This window comes from Ochotona curzoniae, unplaced genomic scaffold (assembly GCF_017591425.1).
Source record: "Ochotona curzoniae isolate NIBS_2020 unplaced genomic scaffold, NIBS_Ocur_1.0 scaffold_3223, whole genome shotgun sequence".
Classification (NCBI taxonomy): Eukaryota; Metazoa; Chordata; class Mammalia; order Lagomorpha; family Ochotonidae; genus Ochotona; species Ochotona curzoniae.
This window is the reverse complement of record NW_024467108.1, coordinates 14901240-14926205: the sequence shown is the minus strand read 5'-3', so window position 1 is coordinate 14926205 and position 24966 is coordinate 14901240. Positions and strand designations below refer to the sequence as shown.

General features: G+C 37.3%; 1 protein-coding gene across 1 annotated transcript in view; it reads left to right on the top strand.

The window, feature by feature from the left end:
- Positions 1-24966, top strand: part of RAB38 (RAB38, member RAS oncogene family) — a 54893-nt gene that overhangs the window by 12335 nt on the left and 17592 nt on the right. Inside the window, exon 2 of the mRNA XM_040964266.1 lies at positions 9725-10005. Coding sequence (XP_040820200.1) covers positions 9725-10005 — 281 coding nt within the window. The remainder of the gene's footprint in view (positions 1-9724; positions 10006-24966) is intronic.

The window sequence follows — 24966 nt, the reverse complement described above, 5'->3', positions numbered from 1 at the left end:
AAATTGCTAACTTTCGAACCTTTACACTTGTGAGTAGCGTTGATAGTTGAATGAGCTTAATTCTTCACACACACCATTTTTCAGACCATATGGTTGATTTGCCTTAATAGTGTCTGTCTTCACATCTTATTTCTAAGCAGGAAAACTCTAGAGCCTGGGGATACAAGTCTCTAGTTAGAGAATTAAAGCTAAGAATAGCAATAGTATTTACTGTCATAATAAATATTGCCTCATGCTGTTATTGGGTCAGGTTGCACGTGTTGTGTGATATGTGTTTATGTGTTTTAAAGAAAGCAATAGACCAAACTCTAGAAGCTGTGGAAATCCGCAGACTTTCTAATTTTATCAAATCCTTAGAGTCAACGATTTATTTTCATCACACCTGTAGGCCTAAGGAAATACTAATGTTATTCATTAATCAGCACCAAACAAAGTAAGAGTTGTGAACCAACAATTTAATGGCTATCTTCAAAATAAAACGTATGAAAGAAATTACTTTTATTTCATTAATTTTTAAAATTTTTATTTTAAAGGTAGGGGACAAAAGAGAAAAGGGAAAAGAGAAAGACCGTCTTACAGCAGCCGTGACTGGGCGAGATGTCGCCTAGAAATCCAAGTCTCACATGAGTGGCAGGCACTCCAATACTTACTTCTGTGTCTGCTGCCTCCCTGGGTGTGTATTAGCACATTCACAGGAATCTGAGATTGGGAAGACATCGGGGACTTGAACCCACGCACTGTGATGTGCATTATTATGCCCCAAGTGCTGTCTCGACTACTGTGCCAAACATTCACCCTTTATTTCATTTTTAGCATCTACAATTTTCTACATGTGTATGTAGGTCTTTGTCCGTGGAGCTTCTCAAACCTGTGAATCAGTGTGGTTGGAAATGTTCTGCACACAAAGTCACCCAGATTTCCTGCTCACGTTGATTTTCACGTGCTTCTTGCTTTTGATCACAGTAACTTCCCTAGTTTCAGATTTGCAATGATATGAGGACATCCAAAGGAATGTAGCAAGCGATCCATGAGTGTTTGGGCTAGAAATCTGATCTTCAGCATCCTTGTGTTTGCTTTGATGAGTTTTCAAACATGATTATGCCCTGTGTCTACTGTGGCATCTCAGAGGACTTTGACTTTACTGTCCCTCAAGGAATGTGGGAATCCCTTAAGAAACAAACCTTTGCAACCAGAATCTCTCAAGAGCTATTTATAATCGTGTCATTGAAGACTAGTTAGTAATGTTGTCTTAACCTTTAATAAATTCAGAGATCCCTCTTTTTGTCACAGTTGTGCTTAAACTTCAATGGAAATGTTGTTAAGGTATTTACTTATTTTAAAGCATGATATACTAATATTTCTACCTTTCTGTTTGTCAACACTTGAATTCATTCTATCTTGTTTCATGCCAATGTTTGATTTGGTTTCATTGCTTGCTTTTATCTGTTTTTGGGCCTTTGATAGCAATGGAAGTTGATGTTTCAACTGAACCTGTTATTTCTCTTTAGCTAGTAACATTGGAGTTCAATCTAAAAATATTTTGGCAAAAAAATTTGCTAAGGTATTATGCCAATACTCATTTTCACATGCATGCTTATAATAATATCCTGCCTTAGATTTAAGTGTAAGTTCAGAATATAGCAGTATAAGTGGAGGATATTTTTGGAATGTATCCATATGCCGTTACTTGCATAAGACTATTGTCTTTGGAAACCAAGCAAAAATAGTATTTTCTCAAGATTTATTTATTTCTATTTGAAGGTCATATTTTATTAGGAAGGAGAGATAGAGAAGGTCTTTCATTGCTGCTTCACTACCCAGAGGTTTGTAGCAATCCAAGCTGATCTGTACTGGGAGTGGAGAGTTTCTTCTCAATCTCCTATGTGGGTGCAGGATCCCAAGGACTTGAATGACCTTGGACCACCCTCCGCTGATTTCCCAGTGCATAAGCAGAGAGCTGTATTGGAAGTGCAGTAGCTGGGACATGAACTAATGCCTGTATGGGATATTGGATTCAGAGGGCAGAACATTTGTGTGCGTGTGACCGTGGCAGACCACAGCAGCTGCAATAGTTACTGGTTTTTGTCTTTGTAAGAGATTTATTTTATTTGAAAGACAGGAGAGAAAGAGAGAGAGAGAGAGAATCCTCTGGCTTATTTCCCAAACCAGCTGCAATGGCCAGAGCTTGGCCAATCTGAAGCCAAGATGTTCTTCTGGGTCTTCTATTTAGGTGAGGGACTGAGGCAATGGGCCATGTTCTACTGCTTTCCCAGGCACATTAGCAGGGAGCTGAATCAAAAGTGGAGCAGCCAGGAGTAGAACCAGTGGCCATATGGATGCAAGCACAACAGGTAGTAGCTTTACTCGCTATGCCACAGCACCAGTCCACAGTATTTACTTTTTGAATGCGGTTACTTACTTTAACATATCCCTAACATGTTGCTTAATGGAGGCAAAGAGCGATTGCTTATTAGACATGGTAATCAGCAGTAAGATGAAATGAGAACCATATGTTTATGGCAGAGCTAAAGAAATTCTACAAAGAGCTTGAAATTCTCAGCTGTGAAAGATTCAGACTGGCTCTTGGTAAAGGACACAACAAAGAAGTAAACTGTGTCAGAGAACTTTATCCAGTCTGTCCTCTCTTTACTGGGGTTCGCTCTCTGCTTCATTATGTAAAACGTGCTTTTATTGTCATCCTGTTCTGCAAGAACACTGTGAGCAGAGACCAAGTGGCTCAGAGTGTGTGGACACATTCATAGTAATGGAGTAATTCAACAGGCTGTTCCGGGAGTCTGCAGTGAAATTGGGAACACAGGTTGTAGAGATTTGCAACACATAAAAGTGCAAGTCAGAACCTGATTAAATGCCCAAGCTAGGGCTGCACTCAGCCAGTGCTACCGGAATATAGAAGAGGGAAGAGATGAGTGTGTGGCTGAGTCCAAAATGCCTCCATACAGATGAAGTTGAGTCCAATTTTGAAGGTGGAGTATAAGGGAAAAGTTGTACTCACTGGAAATGGTGTTTCTGTGGAATCATGATGTGTCAAGCAAATGGCAGAAATGAGCAAAACTAACTTGCAAATCAAAATGTCCAATCTCAAAATTCTCTTAGGAAGCCAGGGAGTAAGACAAATGAACTCTGTATCTGATCAACCCTTGTTCCTCTTTCAAGAGCCTCTCTGAAAAATTTACTCCCAGGTCTGTGGCTCCCAAGCCATCGCCCCTGTTTCCCTAGGAAATGGGAACAAAACTCCCCTTACAGTCTTAACTCCATTTTTCTCCTCTACAAACAGCACATACAGCTTTATGAGTGCACTGGGAGCAAGCCAGAACATGCTAGGCTGTTCCGTGGCAAAGCAATCTCAAGTTTGCACAAAGGGATCTCAGTTGCACATTTCTAACATTCTTTCCATAAAAAGATGGATCAATAGCAATTATTTATTTAGATAATAAAATCATGTAAGTTTCACTGATTTCTAAATATTTTGTTACTTTGATTATTTTTTAAAGTTTTCTTTCCAGGAAGATATAGCTTAAGCATTTTCCCTCTGTTATTTTGTATTCCCAAACTGCTCCTAATTCTTCTGTGTATACTACTTTTGTTGAAATTTAAAGCTACGTCTATGTAACGACCTGAAACAGTCTATAATATGAACCCTGTGAGGTCCCAATCTTGTATGACAAGAGTCAGATCTCCTCACTTAACCTTCCTCTAACCCAGCCAGCCTTTTTTTCTGTTCTCCAAGCAGGTTCCTTATTTGTGTATTCGGATCCTTGTCTTCGCTGTTTCCTTTGTTTGAAATATTCTCCTCCAAAATATTCATAAGGTTTACTACTGTACCCCTTCTTATCTGTTCAAATGATATCTTCCCATGGGCGCTTTCATTGTTCAACCTGTTTAATTCTACTTGAAATGCCAACGTAGTATTTCTTCCCTCTTATCTTATTTTTTTGCATAACTCTCTTCACCAGTGAGCATAGTACTATTTATATATTATTTTTAACTGTTATCTGCAGGCATGAAGGCAAAGCTATATCTTTTTTTCTGGTTGCTAGGACATTTCCTGGATCTAATTTTTGTGTTGTTAAATGGGTAAGATGAGATGAGAGGAGATGAGAGGATCATAGATAGAGTGACTGCAGTGGGGGTGGAGAGAAAGCAATGGATGTGACAGACATAGCAAACAACTCTCAAAGTCTTGGTAAGCCTGCAAGTATTCATTGGGAAGAGCATTTAGCGGTTAGTATACAGAGCTAGGTGCTTGTCATACACTCTACAGAATCTTGGTTTTGGCTATCAGAAAACCTATAATTTTGTCAGTTAAGACTGCACCAGGTTAGTTCTCAGATACATGCCAAAATGACTTGGAAAGATGATTAATTGGCACATTCCTGTCACTGATTTGGCATTGTGAAGTCATGAAGAAAAAAGACGATAGAATCTCAAAACCACCGCCAGAATGTCAGATGGCTGTTTTCAAGCTAGGGAAAACCTTGCTCATGAGGATGTCAGCCTGACTTTGATCCTGGTGGGTAAATTTTTCCAGAGCCTTCAAAACCAGCATAAGTCATTAAAAGTTCAGTCTCCTTTTAAATTTTCCTGCAATGATATACTTGGATTTATTGTCTTCCAGATCATCACACAATATTCATATTTAGTTTCAGTTTTATATTAGCTTAATGTTTTAGATATTATCACTTCAAGAAATGTAGAGAACATCTTCTTGCCACCTGTGTCTTTTAATTATGCCAGGACTCAAACATTTAGATGATTTAGGGTAGAGTGAATTGAGTCCCAAGAACTATTTCTTAAGAAGATGAGAACAATTATGAAAGCAAAACATTACAGTCTAAGGCTTGTTGCAACACATATGCACATAACCCTGGTAAAATAACATTTATTTTCCCCTCCAATGAATGTCTATTGATTATATACTAGAAATTTGAGTTGAATATAGAATAAATACATCAGGATGCCATACTAATATATAAATATATAATCATGTATTATAGAGGAAGAACTCATGGTTTCAGTTTATTTTTACCAAGTACATTGAGCTCTTATCATATCCCAAAGTAAAGAAATAGGCTTCAAATGAAAACACGATCAACCTGCTCTCCAGGATTTTAATGCGTTGGTGGAGCATGACTGCACAGCATGATATGCCCTAATGGTATGGGGTAAAGAATATGCTGCAGGGCTATGAAGTAAGGGATCAATGGTTTTGCTGTCAAGATAAAGAGGGCCATATCAATGCAGTGAGATTTCAGGGTAGTTGTGAAGGTAGTTGGGAGAAGAGGTGGGGAAGGCCTTCATGCTTTGGAAGAGAGATGCAAAAAAGAAAGAAGACCCAGGGAATAATGAAGGGTGTTTTGGGAAGGATGAGATTCACCCAGTGTGAGTTGACCATGGGGCATTTTGTGAAGGAAGTGACCGAGAAAGAATTTAGAGAAACAGTGACAAAGATACATAAATAGCAGTTTACAACTGGAAGCTTTAACATTTGAAAGATTATCAAGGAAAACACTGGTATAGCTGGTGGGGCCACTGCCTGTGGTGCTAACATTCCTTAAGGGCACTCATTTGAGTCCCAGCTGCTGCATTTTTAATACAGCTTGCTCTGATGCTCTCGGGAAAGCAGTGGAAGATCCAAGTCCTTGGATCCCTGTACTCACTTGGGACATCTGTAAGAAATGACTGCCTCTTTTCTTTGGACTGGCCCAGCTCCAGATGGGCCATTTGGAGAGTGAGGCCCAAAAGATGGAAGATTTGTTTTTCTCTCTCTCTCTCCCCCTGCCCCTAACCACAGCCCTCTGTAACTTTGTGTTTTAAATCAATAAATAAACTTTATTGTTTCAAAAAAGGAAAGAGGATTCTATGCTATTAAAATGTTGAAGAAGAAATCATTCGTTTACTATCTAGGGAGTGCTTAGAAATACAGATACCTGGGTCCCACACAGAAACAACATAACATGAATCTTGGAGGAACCTGGCTGAGGGACGGATATGCTATAAATGTGACTTCAGATGATTAATCGTGCTGCTGGAATGCAACTGTCTGAAGACCTGTATTGTTTGAAATAGAGTAAGTTGATCCAAAAGATTATTTCTTGAGAATACAAGCACAATTCTGAAAGCAGAACATTTCCATCTGAAACTTGTAACCCAAATGCATGTAGCCATGGTTGAATTTTGTTATAATTTTCTGCTCCAGTGAACATCAATGGATTATTTACTGGATTATTTACAATTTGCTTCATATTTGTACCTGGGCAGAGAGGGGATTACAAGAGTGTAGAGTCTGACAGCCCTAGTTGGACAGCTGTCAGGGGCCCAGAAGAGGAGCAAGATGAAGCTGCACTGAAGCACTGGCAGTGTTGATGGAGGATGGGGAGAGTTAAGAGCTTCTTCTGAAATATAAGTGTTGGCAGGACGTTGGAGTTACTTTGAGTACGTCTGAAATTGCAGTTCTGGGCAATTGTATTGATGGTGGTGCAATGAACACAGTGAAAAGTGCAGGAGGAGTTGGGGGAGGAGTTTTCTAGAAACAAAAACACATTTAAAGTGGAATATCCAATCCAGTTTCTTTATTTCACTGACAAAAAAAAAAAAAACCCCCAAAAAAAACCCAAAGCTCAAAATGGTAATATGACTAATCTGAAGTCACAGAGTCAGTTAGAATTAGAGTGGTGAAAAAATGTGCCCTTTAACAGAAAACCGACCACATTTCCTGTTAGTTTCATTTCTGTCTAAAAGATTCACTGCTTGATTATGTCTACTGAGAGCATCTATATGGTACTAATTGCAAAGTGAAAATATCATTAAACACCCATTATGGCTGTGAAGCTTGTATGTATTTTTAGCTTACGACTGTTTCACCAAATGAGCCATTACAGGCTATTGAGGCTGGGTGGGGCATTGCTTGATTTAATCTAGGCATCATAGCAGGAATGGGCATAGATATCTTGTCCACCAATGCCATTTGACAGATAAGAAAACCACAATTTAGGGAGAGTTGTAATTTTGCCTAAGTCTCTTCTGGTAACTGGTGGTTAGAGTTAAGGTCTGTGTGTTTCTGATATGCTCATGTCAGTTCCTTTTTTTTTTTGTCACAAAGTTATTGAAATTGTTACTGCAGCAATTAACTTTCGTGATTTTTTTGAAACACTTTTCAAAACTGGAAGTGAATCATGAGCCACATCAACATCACTACTATGTATTTATTTAGAGTTTAAGAGAAGAGGGCCTCACATGGTACACTGGGTCATTTTCAGTGCAGGCTTCCGATATGAAAACACCCCACAAAACTATGACTATGTATAAACCATGTATAGTCCAGACCAACATTAGCTATTCAGTAAGTGTGTGTTGAGTGATTCATCTAAATCCAAGAAAGTGTGTGAATGGTAATATTTTTATTTATTTATTTTTTTAGTGATCAGTACTTACAATCTCTACTTTGCCTGTAAGTAGGCACTCAGCAGGAATCACATGGGGCTCATTCCTTTAATCACCAACAGCAGAGGGACTGTCAGCTGACCAAGGAAGCATGAAATGTGAGTGTTAGAAACACTCTGATCTGAATGTGACCCCTTGCTGGAATGCCAAACATACAAACCTTCCAAGTGGGCTGGCCCATTGACCTCAATATACAAAGGTCTTTTCTTTCTAGAAATAAACTCTCTTCTTGGCTGATCTGACATATATATGCACCCAGATTCAAACACACACACACACCTTTTCTTTTTTGTATGCTTATAGTTTGTCTTTTACAATAGTTTCCAAGTAACCCTTTATATATTTGGGATACTTACTCTTTCTCTTTGAGGGTTTCCTCACTCTATGATGAAAACCTACAGACAAACAAATTACTGAATAACCCATGACTTCACTCTTCATCTGATTAGATCCCTGAAAGAAATCATGAGACATCCTTAAAAGACCCACAGGCCTTTGGAGTTCTTAATGGTCACAGAGGGCTTTCTTCCCCCTATCTTCCTCAAATGTCATGGCCACCCTGAACAGTATCAAAGGAGGTCACTGTTTGCATCAAGAATTAAACGAGAAAAGCAAAGTTGATACTCATTCAGGAAACATGAAAGTTCATCAGTGGGTTGTATGTCATATGAAGAGTATTTTACCCATTTCTTTCATTGACTGAATGACTGTGGGAACCAAGAAAAGAATATTCCATAACCCAACCCCTGTAAAAAATGTTTTAGGATGGTCATGTGCTGGTCTTGAAAAACAATGCCCCCTTTCCTCCGCCGATCCTCACTTGAACACACAGGCTCACTCATTAAGTCTCAAGTCATTGACCTTCATCTACTTCGAGTAAATCCTGAGAGATTCTTCTCCTCTTTGATCTAATTATCAATACAGAGTGATATTCGTTTATCAGTAGTTTGTTAATTTGAAATAAAATGCACCATCAAAACTGGTGTGTAAATATTTCACTATCGTGGTATTTCCTCAGCTAATTCCTTGTTTCAATATTATATTTTTAACATAATGTTGGCTTTTTAAATGCACACATAGATTTCATTTATATAATTTTAGAAAAGTTTTTACAGAAATAAATTCACATATTGGAATAAACACCTTTGTCTGGTTACATACTTCTGGGATGTTAGATTCAGAAAATATATACAGAGATTCATTAGCTACCCTCTTCAGCAACAACTGATAGATATAAGTGGTGTGATTTTGTTTGATTACTTGGCTGAAAGAGCTATACAATTTTGTGTCATGAACTCTTATCTCGAATAATTTCAGAACCCACATCAAATTTTCTTTCATATGTTTTTAACATGTTGGTGTTGGCATTATAACATAGAGGATTAAATCCCCACCTGCAAAACTGATATCCCAAATGGGTGTTGGTTTTAGCTATGGCTCCTCCACTTCTAATACAGCGCCCTGCTAATGTGCCTGGGAAAGCAGTGGAAGACGGATTGGGCAGCTGTACCTACACAGAGATTCAGAGGAAGCTTGTCTGGCTCCTTCCTTACACTCGATTGAACCTCTTGTTGTGTTGGCCGTTTGAGGAAAAGTGAAAAAGCAAATGGAAGATTTCTCTTTCTTTCTCTCTTTCTCATGCACTTACACTCCTCCCCCAACTCTGCCTTTCAAATAAATAAATACATCTTACACAGGAATTTCTCCACAAATATTTGTTGAACAAATTCATTTCCTTCTGTACTCAAATATTATTCACTACTTATGCATTTAGTACACAGTTTATTTTTAATAATTCTTCTCACTCTTTAAACTTATTTTTAATTTTACTCTTATATTCTTGACAAATAGAGAACAGAGAATGAGAGAGAAAGAGTCCTTTCATCTTCTGGTTCACTCCCCAAGAGCCTGAAACAGCTAGAGCTGTAGTAAGCAAAAGTCAGGAACCCATAGTTCCAATAAACTCTCCCACATAGATGGCAGGGCCCAAGTGCTTATGCAGTCATCAGCCGTCTCCCAGAATGCAATAGCAGGAAGCTGGGTTGCAACCAGAGGTGCCAGGATTCAAAGCATCACTCCAAAATGGGCTGCAACAGATTAATGTACAGTGCTTTAATGCTTACTCCCTACCTGCTTAAAGACTACCAATGAAATATTTTACTGAATTACCTGCTCGTATTAGAGACCTTATGAGGTTCTAATGTATAATTCAGGGCACAGTTTTAATGAGTTTTTTAAGATTTTTATTTCTTTTTGTTGACAGGTCAAGAAAGATTTGGAAACATGACCAGGGTCTACTACCGAGAAGCTATGGGTGCATTTATTGTTTTTGATGTCACCAGACCAGCCACATTTGAAGCAGTGGCAAAGTGGAAAAATGATTTGGACTCAAAGTTAACTCTCCCTAATGGAAAACCGGTTTCAGTGGTTTTGTTGGCCAACAAATGTGATCAGGGGAAGGATATGCTTACGAACAATGGCCTCAAGATGGACCAGTTCTGCAAGGAGCATGGTTTCGTAGGATGGTTTGAAACATCTGCAAAGGTAATGAGACATTCAAGGCTAAGCTTATTATAGGCACTATTCACAAAGAAAATGGTAGCTAATCATTGTAATCATCATCATAGTAATAATATGTGTTTGCCTAATGATTAATAGTTTCTGAATTGCTGTAGGCCTTTTCTCATCTCAAGGCAATGAGTGTGCAGAACAGGCGTTATTGTCCAAAATTTCAGGTGATTGTTGCTAAGAGAGGAAAGCAACTTACATTTGGGCATGGTTAATAACTGTGTTCACTTTTTATGTGCTTCTTCATTTAGTCCTCACAACAAACTTGAAAAATATGATTTTATAGCATGTGAAAAAAACAAGTCTCACATTCAGTGCTATTGCCTCATTCATGAATGTATACTATTATCATTTATTGTGGTGACCTGTTCATCACGTATTGTGCTTTACCCTAGAAAATAAAATATGGTCAGAACATATAACTTCCTTATTTTGAAAAATGTAATAGTGAGATGAGAGAGTAATACAAATGTGCAACGGCAGAGTGATGCCGGAGGTGGGAGACAGAGGCAAGACTGGAAGGTGAAAAAGCCCACGTGGCTTGATGAAGGACTCACAGTTACCATTTGCCTGATTTGCTAAGTGTTTGGCTTTTTGTTCTACTATTTTTTATTTGTTTGTGTTTTTTGTAGCTTGGTATCAGCAGGGCAAAACTCCTCATGGTATTTTGAAAATTAAAAAATTTATAAAAACTTTCACTGTATTTTTAAGATATTTACAAATAGGTTTATATTATTATAATTATAATCTGTTTATAGCTTTGTGCAATCATTTTTCTACATTTATTTTCTTGTGTACCACAAATATTAAGTGTGCCAAAATGTTAAATAATAACTTGCAGTCCACAGGAACTATGCTATTTGGAAGAGTCAGCTGTAAATAAGATATGTGCTCTCTCTATATCCTTGGCATTCATGTTTAAGCCTTATTCACATTTAATGCCGTGTTTGTTATTAGAGCTTGGTTTGCAATTGTAACTTGAGTTAACATCATTTGAAGAGGTTACAAAGTAGCCACTAACAGGCTTTACAGGGGAAAGTGGAATGCTCCAATTTACCCTGGAGATAATGGGAAGATAGGTCAGATGGGATAGCCTTATTCACCATGCACGAATATGGGTAAGTGATGAGCCTTGTTTGAGTAGTGGTCAGAGGATTGAGAAAGAAAACCCATATTTAAGCACCACTAAAGTGCGACATCCCAAAGAGTTAAACACTATCTTGTGCTGGGAGATGAAGAAAGAAGAGAGGGTGACAGTGCTATGTGTCCTGTTACAGTTGGGATGTTCTGTTGTTGCTTTTATAGAAATCTGAATGCCTCTCTGTGCTGCCATTGTCTGACCTGCATTTGGAAAGTTGTTTCCTCCGATTCTGTTACCCTTGTCTTCCTTCTAAAGCTCCAGTGTGCGTGTGTGCTCTTCTCAGGAGAGAAAGTTGGCTTTGGAAAACTTGACTCAGTTGATTGCTTTACGTCCTAAGGACAAGGTTGAATACATGCAGAGGAAACTCTTTGATTATTCATTCATCCAACAAATATTCCTGACTACCTGTTATGTGCTGGGCAAGTTATCTAGGCATTGGGGATGCAGTGACTTCCAGATCAGAATCCTGCTTTGTGAATAAGTAATATACTTAAGATCCTGACTAAGAGCTAATCAGGATCCTAATAAGAAACTAGGTGGAAGAAATGAAGTGGTCTGTGAACTGAAATTGCTGTAGGTCAAAGGATCTTACAAGACTGCTCCCCCCTATCCCCCTACATTACTCTGAAATTCCATCTTCAACCACTGAAGAGTCAAACTCTTTCTACTTAGGGACATGATTTTCATTAACTTAAGGGCTGGATGACACCCCCTGACCCTACGCCTTACTATCCATAGATGTTAGCTTTCTAATCCTCCAAATCCCCAAAAGTCTTGACTTTGAAGAAAAGCTTTATACAGTGTGGGAGAGGCCGAATGGAATTTCACATGCTGATGTAACTAATTCAGGGCAAGCCCTCATTATTAAAGGTAGAGCCTCATTCAACATCCTCACTCCCTCCAAGCACAGTACTATTTAGGATATCATTCTGATTGTTTTGAAGGAAAGGGGTTTCCAGATTCAGGTGAGTATTCAAGTCAATAACCAAAAGCTCAGAAACTACAATGCAGCATTGATAAATCGGGCTGTCTAACCGTTCTAAAGTCTCTGTAAGGATCTTGGTAAAGCTCTACTAACCCTGAGTGTAGTAAACAGCATTTACAAAAACTAAGACCTAGATCAAACTGTTTTCCTGCAGCTCAGATGGCAACGTTTGGGGATAATTCATTCATTCTAGGTCACATTTGGGATTAGCGTAATTTCCCATTGTGGTCTGTCTCTTATAAACCAAATCTGTTAACATAGAGTCCTCTTGAGTGATGTCATAATCTGTTGAAGGACATCTGTTCTATTCTCTTTTTTATATCTCCAGAGCTCATGGGTCAAAGCCTACAGTCTCTAACATTGTCTTTACCAGCACATCCAGTGTAATCCTTCAGTATCATCATCAGTTAAGCTGGAACTACAAGAATGTTAGAGGAGGTTGTCTTTGCAATCTACCTATATCTTGCTGTCAGGGCTGCTGCTGAGCATCTTGTCTCTCAAGCTCTTTGATCTTCTATAACTTTTGTATGAGAGTTTCCATGTCTGTTGATGTTGTTGAAACAATCGGTGTAACACTTGCATGGCGAGTGAAAAGAAAAATTAAATGAATTCCAGTGAATCTGATTTTTCAGATTATCTCTTTCAGTACCAAAGGAACCAAAGGAAAGAAAAAAACAGTCTCTAAATCAAACTTTCAACCTTTCAACCTTTCAACTAGAGTTGTCATAAGTCTGCTGTATGTCAGGAGCTAAATCTGTTTTATGTTATAGATACTGGCTACTTTCTTTTTTATAAAAATATTTATAAATAGCAAAATCTGCTTTTTAATGATATATTGCTTTTTTAGAAAGAGAGACCAAAAAAGAAAGATAGTGAAAGAGAGAGAGAGAGATTAATTTCTGTCTGCTGATTCTCTTCCCACAACAGCCAGGGGTCAAGAGCACAATCCAGATCTCTCGGTTTTGCACTCTAATGCAATGGTCTGTTTCTATCTCTCATTCCATTTAAGTCTACTTCCTTTTGCTGTTAAATGATCATTTGATACATGTTTACAATGTGTGGAAATCATTAGATCATGGTTAGTTAGCATTTCTATATTCTCACATACTGTTTATGTCTCAGCATGCAGAACCTTTGAACTCCTATTTATCTAGTTATTTTGAAGTCCATCTTACATTGCTGGGTTATGAACTTTTTCTTTGATTATAACATACACTTGTTATTCCTTCATACATCAATATTTCAAATTGAAGAGCCCAACAGTCAGTTTGGATTTCTAAAATGATTATATGTCCAATCCTTTAAAGAAAATTTCCTCCAGTAGAAACTACAGCATGCAGTAGTTCCTAAATGGTTTTGGCCATGTCAGATACAAGCAGAATAGTGGAAAAAGTGCTCAGGAAATGCTTCCTTGAAATTCTTTGCCAAGGGAAAATTATCTGTGTCTCATTGAGTTTATTGAGCTCTTTTATTATTGCTACCTTTAAATTGTTCTGCAAGCTGATTTTTATGACAGGTAAGAAGTAGCTATTTTTAGAGGAGCTGTTTTAAGGGTAGATTCACACATCACTTATTTTTATAGGCTTCCAGAAAATACATAGTGAGAAAACATAATGAGGTTATACAAAAAGGAAATGCATGGATAACTGTACTTGAGTGTATGTATATAGCTATTCTAATTTGTTTTTAATGAATTTTTAAAATTCAATGCTTGGTTCATCTCTAATCTTTCTGATTTTTCAAATGTCAAACCAAGAAAAAATATTTGGTTGTCCCATTTTGATTCCTTAACATGGTTTATCATGAGTGATTTGCCTTTGGATTTGTGCCTTGGGTAATATGTTTTAAGCTATTTCCATGTTCAAAGGAAGGTGCTTGCTCTTTTTCTTAACATGTTGCTGCAGAAAATAGACATTCGAGCTTTTAGGTATCAATCACTAAAAATACTAAATGTAAGATGTACCTGTGCTAACTTATGTAGCCACAGTTCATGTAACCCTTTGTTTTTAGCTAATTTGATTATAGCTACTTGAACTTTGAGATATAAAAAGAAGCGCCTAATATGGACTCTAAAACCAGAGCAAAGTGAAAAGGCATAATTTAAAGGAAATTATTACTATACTTTAATAATCATAATTTCACATAATGTCTACCAGTGTGTAGTACAACTATTTGAATCGTTGCTTCTGACAGGTTTCTAATGCCCTGTGTGAAAAATGGAAATGGTTTCCAGAAGTGGAACATAGCATAGGTATAAAAATCTCGAACTCAAGTCACCCATCATAAGTATAAATAAATTATACCATATTTATCTTCAGCTAGTTAATTCTCTAGAGATTCCCTAGGTCAAAGCTTATGATCTCCTATTCTGAGATCCAAAAATAATTGAGACATTACAAGAACACAGAAATGAATCATCAAAGGATATAACTATAGCATGACATAGAGGAGGCCAGGTGTTGCAAATGTCGTTTTATCCTGCATGATTCACATTTTCATGACATAATTCTCAAGTCCTTGCTGTCTTATGCATGTACGAACATGGTAAGTCATTCCCCCACTTTGCCCATAGGAATCTACTAGGTGTTGCAAAATGCTCATCCTGTCTAAGGGACTATTTTCATTTAGTCTCTGCCTCGTTTGAGAATGTCCCACAGGCTTTACTTGTTAGTGATTCAACTTGGGACACCTTGGAATGGCAAACCAGTATGGCATTCATTCTACATTGTAAATAACGCTATCCTGAAATACAGCCTTGCTTGTGGATTTACACTGGCATTTATGACTGGTCTCCTGCTGTAACCAGAGACTCAAGTACTTGAATGTGGGGCTTGATGGCCTACAGAACCTTGAGCATTTATCATAATTTTTCCTCTTTAAATTATACTAATATGTGGGACTAAGAACAGCCTTCTTTATTCAGGGACTGAGGCACTAGTGGCTTTGTATTCAGAACATCCTTCAAACTACCTTGTAATGTAAATCCTTTTAGTGTTACTGTTTACTAAGGGTGGTAAATGACTAGTTCAGTATCTCACAATTGATCTGTGATGGAGTTGGGGTTTCAAGTCACATGTGCTCACAGAACAGAGCTTAACTGCCCAACTACCTCATGGTACTACTACTTCATATCCTTTCCTAGTCTTATGTAATTTTATAAAATAATTTACCATTTTTTTAGGGAACACAATAGACTAGGGCTTCAAACAAGTAGATGAGTAAGATGTGATCCCTGGTCTCTGAAAGTCAAATGAGCCACAGGTGAATGAGTCAAGAGGTCTTGTGAACAGAAAATGTTACAAAATGGAGTGATATGAATAAAATTGAGGGGAAATGAATAGAGAGGGGCTTCTTTTTACTTTTTCTCCAGCCATCGCTAGATACATGTCTTGTCTTTGTGTTTTTACTCATGGCATTCTCTCCATATGGAAGGCAGTTGATATTCTTTGTCTATACTGAGCTACAACAAAGTCCATGAGAGATGAACTATAGAAAGACCCTGACTTTAGCAGTAAGGAGCCTTCAGAAATCAAAGGTAAGTGGAGGCAGAGATTAATGATATCATCCCAGTTGTTTTCTTCCTCTCTCTGCAACTCGTGAGAACGGGTCTGTAAGGACAGACTCAGCAGGGCACCGAACAATGTGTTAACAATTTACAAATTTGTATTTATTTATCTATTTAATTGATAGAGAAAAAGAGAGAGAGAGAGAGGGAGGGAGAGAGAGAGAGAGAGAATCTTTCAATCACTGTTTCACTTCCTAAATGATTGCAATGACCAGGGCTGTTTCCTTCTGCCAAGAATACTGTGTCCCTCCCAATTCTGCCTTTGGAAGTTCTATTGATTTTGCAAATGTGTGTTTTCCTCCTACTCACAACTCATGACTCCTCATATTTCCTTAAGGAGATTCATTTGTCCCACCTGTGTACCTGGAACAAGGTAGGAATTGTTTATTTACAGAGCCAATGTGGCTCAACTCAACTGAAGCATGGACACTGCCTAGAGACCTTAGGACAGAACTTGGAGGTCTCCCCTTCAAAAAAAAAAAGTGCTCATTTGGACTCAGGTTGTAGTATCACCACAGAATTCTGTGGAAAGGTAGTGATAGGTATGGAGAGACCCTCTTACATAACGTGGAAAACATGGATTTTATCTTAGAATATACAGGTCAGAATCTTAACGCTGATATAAGGCTGTGTAGCTTTGGGCAGGTCACTTAATCATGCTTAGATTTTGTCTCTATGGCAATTGGAGATAATACCTCATAGGGATGTTGTAAGAATGAGCGATAATTGACATGAAATGTTTGCAAGACTGTAACCATGCAATAAATGATGATCTCTAAAAATATCCACATGCATGAAAAATTGCACACATAATTTCAGGCAATTGCTTCATCAGTTTTCTCACTGACAAATGACTCCTGTTCTACAGCTAGACTATTGTCACTTGAGTCCTCTTCCAAGGTGAATTGAAAAAAAAAAAGATACTCAAATTGGAGAATTCTTTTTTCTTCTTCTATTTTATTTTTAATTTTATGATATAATTCCATAGACTCTGGAATTTGCCTTACTCTATCCAAGTGGGGAATTCTTAAAGAAAGGGTTATTTGTTGGATCAGAATATGAGAATGAATAAAGGACTATACTATTTCAATAATATAGGGGAAATCAGTGGGGGGAGATTTGAAAAGGGAAATCTCAGAGTCAATGGAACTATATCATAAAATAATAAAGTTAGTTAATTAGTTAAAAGAAGAATATGAGAATCAGGGAGGAGGAAGTAGAAAAGTTTTAAAACAAAATTCTTTCCTCAGGTTCCTCTGCCTTGCTGGAGTGTGTGACCACTCTCCATACTTCCCCATAGAGAGTCACTGTATGGATTGATATGGTGATCATGGCAGTATGCTGCACTTCCTTATGCTTTAGAAAGGAATCCAGATCTGGAAAATGATGTGTTCTGCTCGAGTGAATATTAAAGAGTGAATTGCAGAGGTGGAAGTTGTAACCCTAAAAGGCAGAAGAGTTTCGAAGAGTGCTGTGAGCTCCCTGGCGTCCTCTCAGAGGAGGCACTAGGGCTTTTAAGCCAGAAATAATAATAATATATCTGGGTTTGTACCTTTTGTTAACACTTTCACAGATCACTATTATAATTGTTTTTGCAAAAATCTTTTACAAAAAGTGATTGATGTTTGGCATTTTGGAATTTCAAGGGACGTGTCTAATCCCGAGGCTCTCCTCCCATCGTGGCCTTTCACAGAACAGTGAAACTTGTGGGTGATGTGAGATGAGAAGAGCAGCTGGAACACTGGGACCTCCAGAAATCTGAGCATGGCCTGAGCATAGCTGGGAACAGCTGCACGGAGACCAGAACTGGATGATATCTGTGGCCTTCATTAGTAGACCACATCTTGTATTTCCATAGGGAAGCAGTGATTAAATACATTCAGATTCTATTTTTGTAGTCAGCAATCTCCCTGGATTTTAACTCCAGCCATAATTTCTTTCTAAATCTCAAGATCTCTATATTTACGATTTCTCAGTGGGCATCGGAGAGAACTTTTCTAACCTAACGTTACTGGAAAAGAATTAATCAGTTTTTCTGAAAATATAATCATCTTGATTTAGCGATCTTACAACCTCAAGCCTGAAGCAGTATCACCAGTTACTCATCCCTCAGAAACCCCTACTCAGAATATAGAAAACCCTAATACTAACGCCCTTTCCTGTCTCTTCAGGACAATTTCCACTTCATCCTTATGTTTCTCACAATGTCCCCATTTCCCTTGGTGCTCCTTCTGGCAGGACCATGCTTCCCACTTTTTGCACCTGTCCTTACTTTTCCTCTATAGTTCAGCTTGAGTATCATCTGTTGCTGACTCTCTGATAGTCTCTCCTCTCCCTTAGAATATTAGGACAAAATGAGTTATTGTTGGTTCTGGTTCTTGCTCACATGCATTGCAGAGAGGGTGAGGGTTTTTTCTGCACTGCCTTTCAAGTGCTCTTTCTGAAAGATTCCTTTCCTCTATGGTATTTCCCTTGCTCTTTGTAGCATAAAGCTGCCTGTAAGAAATCCTATAGAAGTAGAAAAATTAATTTGCTGATGTATCTCCCCAAACTCCATATTATGTAACTCCTTTCATCGGGAAAATCTCTAGATGCTTTTTGTACACAGAGATTGTAGCATCCTGTCGTATGATGGGGAAGTAGAGAGGAAAATGGAAGTGAGGAAGGCAGTCCCTATTTATGCCTTTGGTGCAAGACTAGGAACTGCAGGTTTTTTTTTTTTTAAACTTGAAAATACCACATAACATTCAATAAGAATCTTATGAGTAGCTGACAAATTCCTCCCTCGTCTCAAGACGAGAATCTAGCAGTTACGCTGTTGGTGAAATTCTCAGAATCTTGTTTTACACCTGATTCTCATTTATTTTATGTATACTGACATTTGAATCATGCAATGGCTGCCATATTTTGTGATTTTTCCTCCCAAATGATAAAAAATATTCCATGGAGGAAGCCCTTGGCTTTGTTTATTTGTATACGACAGGTTTTCATTTGCAGTTTAAGTTATCTAAGCAAGAGTGTGTGAAGGGACTTCACAAAGATTCTTGACAAAATATAATCCAAAGATAAGTTGATTTTGGTGAAATTCATATATGTTTTTCATAACACGTGTTTCTGTTTAACTTTTTCAGGACCCCTTATATCTGTAGTTTCAATTTTTTTTGCATCAAAATATAACTTATATTTTAATTACATTTCCACAAGCTTTCTGAAATACTTTTGTGTGGCTATTATATTATAACCTAGATTTTATCATTCATCAGAAAGTTGTTAAGACAACAAAAACTATTACTAATTCTAATAGTAATAAAAATTGTATTTGTAAAATACATTCATATTTTTGAACTAGTCTATGTCTTTAAAGCTTTATTCATTTGTTTCCCACATCACTTATGACATTGTAAATATTACAATATTCATTTTACACATAAAAAAGCTGAAGCTTGGAAAAGTTAACTGATTTCCTCAAGATCATATGGTTAATAAGCGACAGAACTAGAAATACAATTTGATTTTTCTATTTAAATTCCTTCTTCTCTATTTTTTCTACTCCATGTGTCTAAATAATTGTCTTATGATACTTTTTCTTTATTTACTAGATTTAGACATACTTACTGATTACTTGCTCCACTAGATGAGGATTTAAGTTTGTTACCTGAAGACTCTTCCTATCCCCTCATTCTGCTAGTTGCAGTTGTTTTTTTCTTAAGAAGTAGTTATTTATTTGAAAGGCAGAATTACAAGGAGTGAAAGATGAAGAGAATAAAAAGAAAGATGAAGATGGAGAAAAAGAGACCGATTTTTCTATATGCTGGTTCATTCCCTAAATGGTCACAACTGGGAGATTATTTTGGGTGTGCCATGTGGGCAGCAGGGTCTTCATCCGTTGTGACATCTTTCACTGCTTTCCATTAAGGTAATGAAAGACCGATAATAGGAAACTGAATGAGCAACAAAACAGGCAAGACAGGAACCATATGTACATACTGTGGCTTAACTAACTCTACCACAGTGCCAGGTCCTTCATGCAAAACACATAATCAAGAGATATATAGACAAACATTCAACTTGTAGTTGAATGATATAAAAGTAATGGCTTATATCATTAGATATGAAAAGATTGCTCACTCGCATTATATGCCATCCATGAACAGCATCAATGGATCTTTATTCCTTACATATTTTTTAAAGTTTGTATCGTATTACTATCCTATTAAGACTTGATTTCTCCTGGTGGTCTCCAATTTTCCTCACTCAATTTGTTTTGAGTATCCTGTAGACCATACGGCTGTACATAGCTGCAACCCTGGAGCTTTCTTTAGACCTTGCTCTGTGTGGTATCTCTCTCTGGATCCAAATTTAGGTGTTTTTTTTTTCCTGCTATTAGGAATAGTCGCATGGGCATTTTTGAGTCTTTGATGTATCTTCAAGTCTGCGTTTTCTTTTTCTTTTTTTTTTAAATAGGAAATTCCTCTTTTATTTTGTTACTGATAGTAAAAATATGTAGGTTCTTTTACAATTTTTCCGCAGTTTTATGAATTTTCTAAAATTCCAACTTATTTTTTTTTTATCAAAAGCTTCTCTTTTTGTCTGTAAATTTATATATTTTATGATAAAGTTCCCTAGGCTGAGGTATTACCCTTTCCCTCCCCAATTTCTGTAATCTCACCTATTTTTTTCCTACATTATTACAATAGTGTAATCCATCTAAAAGTCACAAGTCCATCATTCTGTTATTTAAGTGCATCCAGACATCATAAATATGGAGAATGGCAGAAAGTCCAACATCCTACTGTCAAATTATATTTGCCAGTTTCATTGGGAGCCCATCTTTGATTTGGAAGTAGAGGTGCAGACTGCTTTATATTTCACATCTCAATATGATAACCTCTATTATACAGTTCCTCTAGATGATTGCATTTACATGCATGTTTGTCAATGTATCTATTTCTCTTGTGTTTTGCATGAAGGTTACCTTAGAGAGAACATATGTCCTTTGGGGATTGAATTAGTTCATTGAGTATAATTGGCTCTAATTGGGACCCTTTTTTCACTAGTGGTAGAATTTCATTCTTTTTAATGCCTGATTAGTATTCCATAGAGTAGATGTACCACAGTTTTCTCTATCCACTTCTGTTTTGATAGGCATCTGTTGTTTCCATGTCTTTGCTCTTGTGGATTGTGCTGCTGTAAATGTAAGATAACAGGTCACTTTCTCACATGCAAGTTTTATTACTATTATTTTTTTGGATACATTCCCAGAAGTGGAATAGCCGGGTCACATGGCAGATCATTTTTCAGTTCCCTTAGCACTCTCCATCCAGACTTCCATAGTTGTTGTACTAGCATACACTCCCACCAAGTGTGAAGTATCTTACCTTTCTCTGCACATCCACATCAGTAGGTGTTGTTGGTAGAGTTCTGAAAGTAGGCAAATCTCACTGGAATTAGGTGTAACCTGTTATTTTTATTTGTACTTTCCTGATAGATAGGGAGCCTGAGCATTTTTCCCCATATGTATATTAACCATTTGAATTTTTTTGAAAAATGTCTGTTTATTTCCTTTTCCATTTCTTCACAGGGTTATTTTACTATCATTGAGTTTCTGAATCTCTTTCTAAGCCTGGATATCAGTCCTCTATCAGTTGTATAGTGTGCAAAGATTTTCTCCCATTCTATGGGTTGCTTCTTCACTTTGTTGATTGTTTTCTTGGCTATGCAGAGCTTCTTAGTGTGATGTAGTCCCATTTGTTCATTGTGGCTTTGACTGCCTGTGCTTTTGGTGATTCTTCTAAGAAATCTTTACCGGTGCCAATATCATGCAGAGTTCTTCCTATAATTTCCTCTACTAGGATGGTTTGTAGGTGCAGATTTAGGTTCTTATTATAAGACTGACACAATTTTAACTCTCCAGATGATTTTAGAATTAAGTTATATAATGATTTCCCTTTGTATCTTGAAGACATTGCTCCGTTGTTGCAATGTAACATGTAGCATTATTTTTTAAAGCACTGATTTTGATTCTTAAAGCTTAGTGTGCCAGCTGTTTTCTTTGACCTGGCAGTTTTGAGGACAATGTCTTTATTCCTGGTAATCTGAACTTGCATAATCCTAGGCTTTCTATGAATGTTTGTGGAAGGAAGGGAGTTTCGTGAGCCCTTTCAGCATAGAACCTGGTATTCTAAAAATAATACTGCTGATAGTTTTGCAACATTCATTCAGTTTGGTCTTTTGAGCCTCCTGGTTTGGTGTAACTTTCTGAATTAAATCCGTGAGCCTACTGTTTGCATATTATTTTCAACACTTGGTAATTTTTGTTTTATTCTGCAGATATTAATGTAATTTTCAATTCTTGCATTGCAATTTTAAAATTCAGCATAATCTGAAATGTGAAGAGCTTTTTTCTATGCTCTGATTATACCATCCTCTCTTAACACATGCCTTTTGTTCTGCTTCTGTGAGGTTACTAACTTGTTTATTTCTATCTATTTCACCATCTACTTCATTGGAATTAACTTTTTCAACTTTTTTTCTTTTTCTACTTATTGTTGCTAGTCTACCATAAATACCTGAGCATTTTTGGCAGAACATTTATATTTAGAAGTGCTACCTTCAACGTCAAATATTAAGCTCTGTGTATATTACCCTTAGTCTGTGAGTCATGGACTTCTAGATTCTGTGGAGATGAATTAACTCTCTCATTGTCCTATTTCCTTCCACATGCTCCTCAGACCCTATTATGTACAGCATAGTAAATGCACTACAACTTCTCCATTGCTTTCTGATTTCTAAATGTGTGGAAATTTCTTCTTGTCCATTTTCTAATGGTCTTCCTCCTTAAGATTCACCCATATTTCATTTCCTTAAAATGATTTTGTAGTTTTTGTAAAGAAAGGAAGTCAAAACCTTTTTCCTTGCTTTTATCCATCATCTTTAACTGGGAGGTCCTTATGTTCTTTCTTGAATGTTACTGTATTTTTAACTCAATGCTAGCAACTTTGTATTTTAATTAACAGTTTCTTTTAAAGTTTAGGCTGTTTTATTCTCATTTTATAATGCAGGAATTTTAAATACAGCAGGATTTAAGTACCTTACCCAAAACAATGCAGCTAGAGAATATCAGCTCTTGATTTAAGCTCAGTGATTCAGTTTGGATTCATCTGATGCTTTCTGTTCATTTATTAAATTTAAAGTGAAACTTATGGGCCAAAGTCTTGTTTCATCTGTCAGACCAACATCACCTTCTGTTGACAGTGTCTTATGTTTCACCCTGGAAGGTGTAGCTTCTTATTTCAGGAGCGGTCCATTACTATGACATGTTTGTCTTTTCCTTCTCTGTGTTACTTCATTTTTTCCAATATTGATTTTGGTTGTCCCCTGTTTTGTGGCTATGTGCCACCTTTGATATGTATTGTTTGCCATCTTAGAAGCACCCTTAGTTTTGTGGGCCACAATCCTGCTCTCTTAGGCCTTCCATTTTATCTCTGTCAGCTTGGCTGCAGGTGCACTATTGATTTCTTGGGAGAGCCTGCTGGGTTTGGGGGAAATCAATATCCCATTAGATACAAGTGTGGAGTAGCCACAGCTTGTTCACAGACCTAACATGCTGGAGCAGCACTCAAAGGTTGGGCTAGCCTGCTGAGTCCAGAGAGTTGTCAAGTGATTAGAACGTCCTGGGGATAATGTAGTAAAGCCAATGACAGGACAATCAAGAGTTGTAAATACATTTCCTTGAACTAAGTGGAGTCACTTTTTTGAGAATAATTTTGCCTCTTAAAGGTTGTTCCTGTGGAAACAAATTCTCTCTCAAAGACTTTTCTAAGTTTTTGAAGCTTCTTGAACAGGAAAAAAAAAATTGTCAATTTAACGTAAGTTAAATAGATTTAAGTTTGGGTGTTATAAACACATAGATAATATTGACATCTCCAAAGGAGTAATTAGAGATAGAAAAGGAAAAACAGACTGAGAACTAATCCCTGGACACTCCCATGTATAAATGGAAAGTGAGACCACAGTAGGGGAAATAGAAGAGGTTGATGAATTACATAAAAACTCTGAAATCGAACTCCTGAAACTATCCTCAGACCTTGACCCTAGCAATATCATTTTTGAGTTCTCTGATTTTTAACTTTCTCTTGCTGTGTTGTGTATCTCAAGAGAGAATGCTGGTGATGTTAGACAAGTAATATTCCAGATTACACAGCATTTTCTCTCTCAGGCTTCGAAACTGAGATGACCGAGAATTTACAGCATTTCTGCTGGTAAGTGGATCTAAAAATCACAGTGGGTAGACGCGTGACTAAACATTTCTGTGCATCTTTATAAAAGTCAGTGGGGGTTCTAGCATAGGGAAGCAGTATCCTAGCTATGATAGGAGCAAGGTTTTCACTTAAAAACATTTGAAAATATTTGTTAGAAAGACAGAGAGACAGACATAGAGATGTAGAAGTTAGCGCTCCTACCCACTTGTTCATTCTTGGAAGGTTTTCTTTTAAAAACATTTGAAAATGTTGATTGGTCGCTTGACTGATTTAGGAAGGCAGAGAAGCAGAAATAGAGGTACAGAAAAGACAGAGCTCCTACCCACTTGTTCTTTCCCCGCATGCCCACAGCAGCTGAAGCCAAGTTAAAGTTGGGTTCCGAGAACCTAATCTGATTTTGTCATGTGGGTGGCACAGACCTGAGTGCTTCATCCATCACTTACCATCTCAAAGGATGCACATGAGCAGGAACTTGAAGTCGGTTGTGAAACCAGAACCTGCTCACTCTGAATGTAATGTGGAGATCGCAGGCAGCATCTCATCCACTTCACTAAACATCTACACCTACTCCTTTGCTCCCATTTTAGAAGCAAGGTTCTGACCAGATTTATAATAGCTACAAGTGCTTTAGTCTACCTTAGAAGGCATAGTTTGCAAACTTGTTACATATATACAAAAAACTACAAAATATTCTCATTCATAAATGAGTTAGTAATCCAGATTAGAAGTCAACGTGCTATTTTATTATGATTAACACTAATACTATTCAAAATAATAATAATGTGCAACATTATTAGTTCTGCTCTCAGTGTGTCATCTGTCAAATCTGCACCTGTAGTGATCATATTTTTGCTTCAAATAAACCCCATAAATATCCTTTCTGCAACTAAGATCTCCCATGAGTTTGTTTTCATACTTGAGTCTTGACCCTGTGTGGATGAGTTCCGAGCACCCTTGAGCCTGTTCTGAATTCATCTCCTTTCTT